The sequence below is a fragment of the Erinaceus europaeus genome, chromosome 19 (genome assembly GCF_950295315.1).
Source record: "Erinaceus europaeus chromosome 19, mEriEur2.1, whole genome shotgun sequence".
Lineage (NCBI taxonomy): Eukaryota > Metazoa > Chordata > Mammalia > Eulipotyphla > Erinaceidae > Erinaceus > Erinaceus europaeus.
Window position 1 is genome coordinate 32,308,638 of NC_080180.1, and position 8,314 is coordinate 32,316,951.

General features: G+C 44.2%; 2 protein-coding genes across 2 annotated transcripts; both read right to left on the reverse strand.

Annotated features, from left to right (window-relative positions):
• Positions 1–710: 710 nt before the first annotated feature.
• On the reverse strand, positions 711–2,099 carry LOC132534675 (tripartite motif-containing protein 75-like). The gene has a single exon (XM_060179141.1). The coding sequence runs from the start codon at positions 2,097–2,099 to the stop codon at positions 711–713; it is 1,389 nt and encodes a 462-aa protein (XP_060035124.1).
• Positions 2,100–6,353: 4,254 nt separating this feature from the next.
• LOC103128303 (tripartite motif-containing protein 75-like) lies at positions 6,354–7,244 on the reverse strand. The gene has a single exon (XM_007539157.1). It carries the CDS (start codon positions 7,242–7,244, stop codon positions 6,354–6,356), a length of 891 nt encoding a protein of 296 aa, XP_007539219.1.
• Between the last annotated feature and the right edge of the window lie 1,070 nt (positions 7,245–8,314).

Here is an 8,314-nt window from a genome sequence, read left to right on the forward strand (position 1 = left end):
TAAATAAAAAATAAGAAAAAAAGAGGGAATTGTAGAAACATGAGAACCACTCTAGTTATGAATTGGCAATTTTATATCCTGAAATTAGAGAATATCCTAAACACTTTCACTTCCTTTTTCTTCTATTTTATTTTTTTTATCAATGATAAGTGAGATGAAAGTAAGGAATCAGGCTCATTCATGCAATGGTGGGTCCCAAACACAGGAGCCAGTGCTGATGAGGTAAATGGTTTCTCTACTGTGCCAGCTAAGAGGATATAAGCAACTGGCTACGGAAGAAGGGCAAACGCTAGAAGAAGAAGAAGAAGCAACTTACTATTATAAAACTTTACATATAGCACTAATTACAATGAAGAAAAGTGAAAATGTAAAAGAAACACAAACGTTACTGTTTTCATATATAAATTTGAATTGCTAATTAATCTTACTTTGCTAATTGAATATACATTCCTTAGTAAAATGATCTCAAAAGACAGAGCAGAGAACACTATGTGATTGACTGTAGGTTTAAGAAAGGTTATTTTATTGTAAATAATTATTAAGTTTTCATACAAGGAAGGAAGGAAACTCAGTTTTTCTAGATGAATCTTTTCAAAAAGTTAGAAGATGGATCCAAAATCATTATACAGTATTCTAAAGGTCATTCATAATCACAGGCTAGAAACAAGGCAGTGCCACTGTTCATACTTCATAACCTCTTACTCCACTCTCTAGAGGGAGAGAGGAATTGAATCAGGTCCCACACAGAAATAAGGCTTCAGTGAGTGGGAAAATGTCTCCTGGAAAGAATGGAGGTGGGAGTTGTCACTCAAGTTGTAGAAGGAAAGCTGACCCACTTCATAGTCCAGGTAAACTCCAATGCCTCTGGGCTTCCTCTTCAAAGTCAGAAGAACAGGACGGGCACCTCCTGCCACATAGTCTCCATCTTGCAGGTGAATGGTCCAGCGCCTGTTCTGACCAGACCTTGGCTGCTGCTGCCCCCTGCTGGAGGGGGAGTGGCTACACAGCCCTATGGCCCAGCTGGGCTTGTCATTCACCTGCACCTCCCAGTAATGGCGGCCAGCATGGAATTCTTGAGATCCCAGGACTTCCAGATCAAAGGGAATCCTCTGCTCTCTCTGGAGAACTTTACTCCTTCTCTTCCTCAGTGTCACAGATCGCTTGTCCTTGGACACACACAGATGAGGATCTGCGGTATGTGGATCCAGGGTCACCTCTGCTCGGAATTTCTGTTGAATCTTCTCCAGGGCTGATTCCAGTGGAGGCAGATGATATAACTCCCTCTGTAGCTGGGAGAAGCACACAGCTGGGACCTCTCGACTCTCATAGATATGATGAATCCTCTTGACCTCACTCAGAAGCTTCATGTCTGGCATCACACATCTCTCAGAAACTTCCTGGAGCTGAGTCTTGGTGGTGCAGATGTGGTCTTTAAAGTCGGTGATATTTATCTTGATTCTCTGCAGAAGGTCTTTCTCTTCTTGAGCTAGTCTGGATAGAGCTGCCTCTTGCTGTCTGTCCACAAATTCTTTCAAGTTCTCTATACCAGAGTCTAACTTGGACTTGTGTTTAAGTATTTGGTCTCTCAACTCCTGGAACTTTCTGTCTTCCCTCTCTTCCACTTTCTGTAATTTCCGAAAGTCCTCTCTCAAGAGTGTGATGGAATCATTTGTCTTGTGTCTGTAATAAGAAGCAGCCTCCTCCAGAGACCTTACATGGTGTCCCTGTTGGTCATGGGGCTCAACACAGTCAGGACAGAGCACCTCCAGGTCCTCCTCACAGAAGAGACTCAGCACCTGGCTGTGCCTCTCACACAGGTTCTCCTCTTGTGGACTCACCTCCTTGCTTCCGATGTCCATAAGCTGAATGAAATCCACTATTTTTGCCAGCTTCCTGTTGGCAGTCCAGTGCCTCTTCTGACATAGGTGCCGGCACACAGGGCAAGAGAAATTATCCTGAGGACCCTCCCAGCACTGTTGGATGCAGGAATAACAGAAGTTGTGCCCACACTCAATGGTGGCAGGTTCTCTCATGCAGGTCAAGCAGATGGGGCAGTTGAACTCTGCTTGCATGGCTGACAGGACTCCAGATGCCTCCATTAGGTGAGAAGGACACGCTGCTTTTCTTCAGCAATTTTGGGTCTGAGGTTTCACTTGAGTGGCAAGAGGCAGCGTCAGGCCTCTTTGCTCAGTACCCCTGGGATGGAAGCACAGCTACTACTGAACTACAAGCACAGTGGCCCCAATTACAGAAGTTGGTGGCCAAGATTTGTACTCAACTCATGAAGCTCTGCTTCAGTCAGTTTGTTGCCTCTGATAGCTGCTAGAATATTAAGTCCAGTTTAGGGATTTGATTGCAGGCAGTCAGTCCTCCAAAGTAGCCACTGCACCTGAAGGAGAGAGATCAAAGATATAAAAAGGCTTTGGGTTTGTTTCAGCCTGCTCACTCTCCACTTGAGGGAATCAGTGAAGCTTCTCTTCTCCTCCCAAGCCATCTCTGCACTTACCAACTACACAAGATGGGACTAGGTCTGAGGAAAGTAAATGAGTTCTGGTACTTGATCCTCAGAGGCTAAGTGAAATCTTCCACACTAATCTACACCCTGGAGCCATTTCCACCCACATCAACTACACAAGATGGGACTAGGTCTAAGGAAATAAAATGAACTTTGATTTGTGACATCTCCCATGCGAAGGTACACCCTGGACACCCTAGAGTCCTGGGGAAATGATGGGTGCCCAAATTTCCCCAGCCTCCTTACCTGGGCTGGTGAATCTTCTCTCTTCAAGGCAGGTCTCTAGCAGGCTCCTGAGCTGTGTTCCACAAGCTCGAGTGATGAGGCAGTCTGGAACTGAAGTGTGCTCTCTTTGGATGTCACCAGAGTATTTATGTGTAACCAGTGGGTGGAGCTTGACACCCACCTTCAGTAGCTATTGGCTCAGCATCAGGGTATGTGTGTGGCTGGCTTGAGACTGAGAGGATTATGACCTTGGTTGTGGGAGGGATTCATTCCCCTTTATGGGATCAGGCTTCCTAGAGCTAAGGAGATTTGTATAATCCACCTTTGCATTTCTCTTAATCCCCTCAATGCCCCTTAACACAACACTTTCTGGGATAGCATATGATATGATTCGGTCTCCCTGAAGCTATGGAGATCTACACAATCTTTTGGGCTTAGACACCTGAGGACCTTGTGCAGGTGGCCTGCTGTAACCCCTTATGAGACCATCAGCTTTTAGGGCAGTCTTCATGATGCTTCTCCACACCACAATCCTGAAGGCACAAAGACCTTTCCAGTCACCTTTCAGGTGCCCAGGTAGAGCTGGAAATGTGCTCAGGTTGGTCCAATGCTACAATCATTTGAATTTGATAAACAGAGATGAAATATGAGCTTAAAATAGTTATGTCAGGGAATCAACATGTTATTACCTGAGAGTAATACACATGTTCCCACTTAAATTATAAACTCTATTACAACTTTTCCTCCAATGTAGTCACACTGAATTCCAGGTTAATTTGATATTATCTATAGCTGAGATGGACAATGTGCTGCTGTGTGTCTGTGTTATTTTCCACATGCCATGACATTTTGGCCTGATGATCAGACTAAGTCTTCATGAAGGCACTCAGAGCACAGTTTCTTCTTGTTGAATACATATGTAATCAGCATAGATGCAAGAGAGAGAGTGAGAGAGAGAGAGAGAGGAGAAGTGATAGAGATCTACACAATCTCTTTGTCGCCTTGACTGAGTTGAAATGTGCAGAAGAATGAAACTGAACCAGTTTATCTCACCAGAAACAAAAGTCAACTCCAAATGAATCAAGGGCCTGGATGTTAACCAGTATCTAAAAAATACTTAAAGAAAAGTATTGGCGGAACACTTTCCATCTAAACCATCTATCAAGTGCATCTTTGATAATTCAAACCCAATCACAAGGAAAGCAAAATCAAAAACAGATCATTGGGACTGCATCCAGTTGAAAAGCTTCTACACAGCAAAAGAAACCATCACCCAATGAGAGAGACCCCTCACAGAATGAGCGAAGATCTTTACCAGCCATATATCAGCCTTTAGGTTCATGATTAGTCAACAATTAACTCTGCTTTATATCTTAACACATCTTCAGCCACCATGTTCCAGTGCAACCATGATGCCAACCGCACTTCACTGGGCAGATGAATCCCACCCATGTGTCCTGGAGCTCCACCACCCCAGACCCTTGCCCCACTAGAGAAACTGAGAGAGAGGCTGGGAGTATGGATCAACCTGTCAACAACCATGTTCAGCAGGGACTCAATTACAGAAACCAGACCTTCAGCCTTCTGCACCCCATAATGACCTAAGTCCATTCTCCCAGAGGGTTAAAGACTAGGAAAGCTATCAGGGGAGGGGATGGGATACAGAGTTCTGGTGGTGGGAATTGTGTGGGGTGGTACCACTCATATCCAATGGTCTTGTCAGTTTTTCCATTTTAAAGAAGAATAAAGAAAAAGAACAGGGAAGCTATCAAGGGAGGAGATTGGATGTGGAGCTCTGGTGGTGGGCACTGTGTGGAAATGGACCCCTTTGTTACTATAGTCTTATCAATATTTCCATTTTCTAAATAAAAAGAAAAATACTTACTGGTGAGCAGGGCACAATCATTCCTGACTTATATTAATTTATTTATCCCCTTCCTTTCATTTTACTCTCAACTGACTTCAGACTCAGAATGTCTAAATTCAGCATCAGGGCTGAAATTCCACCTAGGTGCCCCAAGGTGTCTGCAACACAAGAGAGGCAGGCTGGGCAGGCAAGTTGCTCTTCTTGAAGAGCAGGGCAGAGTGGACAAGGGAAGATGATTTCCTGATGGCTACAGCTTGGACAACTGTGAGCTGTACTGGGAATAGGCAGGACAAGAGGTGACATTGGAGTGGGAGCAGGGCTAAAAAACAAGCCTTGAGGATCCTCTCAGCACTACTGGAGGCAGAAGCAGCAGGTGTTGTGCCCACATTCAGTGATGATGGGGTGTTTCATGCCATTGAAACAAACAGAACACTTGCATTGCTTCCAAAGCTGCCGATGCCTCCATCGTGTTGAGTGGGGAGATCTGAACAGCTGGATCTCAGTTCTCTGGTTCTCTGTCATAGGATGTCCCAGCCTCCTACTGCTGTCCTTTTGTGCTGACTGTGTCTGGGAATCAAAGGCACTCTCTGAAGTACAAGAAAAGTGGCCTCAGCTGCAGGGGTCTGCGCTCACCTCCTGCAGCTCAGAACAGGTGTGTTGCCTTAGACAGTTGGAAACAGGTGAAGCTCAGCTAAGAGTCTGTTATCCTGATCAAGAGGCAGTCAGTGGCCACATCATGTAAGGAGAGAAAACATCTGTGCAGGGCAAAGAGTATAAGATCTCAGGCAGGCTAGTTAGCATAATGGTTATCCAAATAGACTCACCTGCCTGAGGCTCTGAAGTCACTGATTGTCACTGAAGTTGCTTTCATACCATGAAAAGTAAGAATTGATCAGTGCTCTGATACACACAATCACAATCTCTTATCTTTTTCCACACCACACTTGAGGCAGCCACTGATTCTCTTCTCCCCAAGAATGTTGAAGGTCTGGCTTCTGTAATTGCTTCCCTGCTGAGCATGGGCATTGACAGGTGGATGCATACTCCCAAGCATTCAAACAATGTGTCTTTCTAATGCAAACTGTAGTTGTGCAAAATGCCTTCTTCAGCACTGTAAGCTTCTCTTTGAGGCTGAGGCATGAAAAGTAGACAAAATGTCCACTCCTGCATCACCTGGAGTAGCAGTGTTAGATTGCTTTTTTGTTTGTTTGTTTATTTTTTGACTAGAGCACTGGTCAGCTCTGTTTATGGTGGTGTGAGGGACTTCAGAGACTTCAGAGCCTCAGGCATGACAGTTTGCACAACCATTGTGCTATCTACCCCTGCCTAGCCAGTAGTGTAAAGCAGTCCCTGAGACAAAGAGATAATGCTGATGGCAAAATAAATAAACAACAAAAGATGAAGAAATGACATATAAGTGACTGAAGAGCTTGTGTATCATTTCTATGTGCCCAAATTAAAGGTTTACTTAACACGATGACCTTTAGCTTAGTTTCTGTTGTCTTTTTCTTTCCTTCTTCTTTTTAATATCTAACAGAGCAGAGCACTGCTGAGCTCTGGATTATGGCAGTGCATGGGATTGAACCTCAGACTCTGGAGCCTCAGGCATGAGTCTCTTTGCATAACCATTATGATATCTACCTCCACCCTCACCTCAGGTATTTAAGAGTTTATTTTAGTAAACAAAATATTCAGCAAGGTACAGGTCCATGAAGGACGATAAATGACATAGTGGGGGTTGTATTGTTAAATGGGAAACTCCCAGTAATGGCGGCCAGCAAGGAATTCTTGAGAGCCCAGGACTTGAAGATCAAAGGGAATAGGCTGCTGTCTCTGGAGAACTTTACTTCTTCTCTTCCTCAGTGTCACAGATCGCTTGTCCTTGGACACACACAGATGAGGATCTGCGGTATGTGGATCCAGAGTCACTTCAGCTTTGAATTTCTGTTGAATCTTCTCCAGAGCTGAATCCTGTGGAGGAAAACAATAACCCTCCCTCCATAGCTGGAAGGAGCACACAGTTGGGACCTGCAGGCTCGCACACCTGTGATGAATCCTCTTGACCTCACTCAGAATGTTCATGTCTGACATCACACTCCTCTCTAATGCTTCCTGGAACAGAGCATTAGATGGTGGGGATGTGGTCTTTGAAGTTAGTGATATTCTCGTCTGTTCTCTCCAAATTGTCCTTCTTTCTTGAGCTAGTCTGCAGAAAGCTGTCCTTTGCTCTCTGTCCACAAGTTCATTCAAGTGCTCTGAGCCAGAGGTCACCTTTGACTTGTGTTGACTCCTTTGGTCTCTCACTTCCTGGAATACTATGTCTTGTCTCTTTTCCACTAACTCGGATTTCCCTAAGTGCTCCATTAAGAGTGTGGTGGAACTGTTGACCTTGTCTCTGTAATAGGAAGCAGCCTCCTCCAGAAACCACACATAGTGTCCCTGTTGGTCATGGGGCTGAACACAGTCAGAACAGAACATCTCCAGGTCCTCCTCACAGAAGAGACCCAGCACCTGGTTGTGCCTCTCACACAGGTTCTCCTCTTGTTGATTCACCTCCTTGTTCCCAATGTTGATGAGCTGAGTGATCTCAATTGTCTTGGCCAGCTTCCTGTTGGCAGTACAGTGTTCTTCTGACATAGGTTCCTGCACACAGGGCAAGAGAAAGTGTCCTGAGGTCCCTACCAGCACTTTTGGAGGCTGGATTGACAGAAGTTGTGCCCACACTCAATGGTGAGAGGCTCTCTCATGCAGGTCATCTCATGCAGATGGGGAATTAGTCACTGGCATGAGGAAAGTGTTTGAAAGAGTTGTTATCAGAAATTCAGAAACAGTGGTCCAGGAGGTTGTGCAGTGGCTAAAGCACTAGACCCTCAAGCATGAGGTCCTGAGTTTGATCCCCAGCAGCACATGTACCAGAGTGATGTCTGCTTCTTTCTCTCTCTCCTATCTTTCTCATTAATAAATAAACAAAATATTTTTTAAAAAGTAATGCAGAAACAGCAAATGAGGCTCTGAAATAAAGCACTATCTTGAGGTAATTAGGGAGCTCAAAGCTGAAATAGCTGAGCTAAGAGCACAAATAGCTGAACAAGCTAATACAGTATCAGAACAGGGTAACAATAGCTGAGCGACAGAAAATAATAGAGGGGAGAGAGAATAGAGTAAATGAGGCAGAAAACAGACTTAGAAAGATTGAGGTGACTTACAGAAAACTAAGAAAGAAGTAAGAGACCTCACAGAGAGATTCAGGGAAAACATCAACAACAGAGACATAGGGGATGACTTCAAAATAAATAATATATGCATTATTGGCTTACCAGAGGAAGAAAGAGAGAGGGGAAGAAAGCATTCTATAGCATATAATAGCTGAGAACTTCTCTAGTCTAGACAATATAAAAGACACAAACGTTCAAGAAGCTCAGTGGGTCCCAAACAGAATTAACCCAGGCTTAAAGACACATCATATTTAGAATGAAAGGTAATAAGGATAAATAAAGGATGCTGAAGGCTGCAAGAGAAAAACAAAGAGTTACTTACAGAGAAAAACCCATAAGATAAGCAGCAGATTTCTCGACACAAACACTAACGGCCAGAAGAGAATGGTAAGATGCCTATCAAGTGCTGAATGATGAAAGCTTTCAGCCAAGACTACTGTATCCTACCAGACTGTCATTCAGACTAGATGGAGGCATAAAAACTTTCTCAGA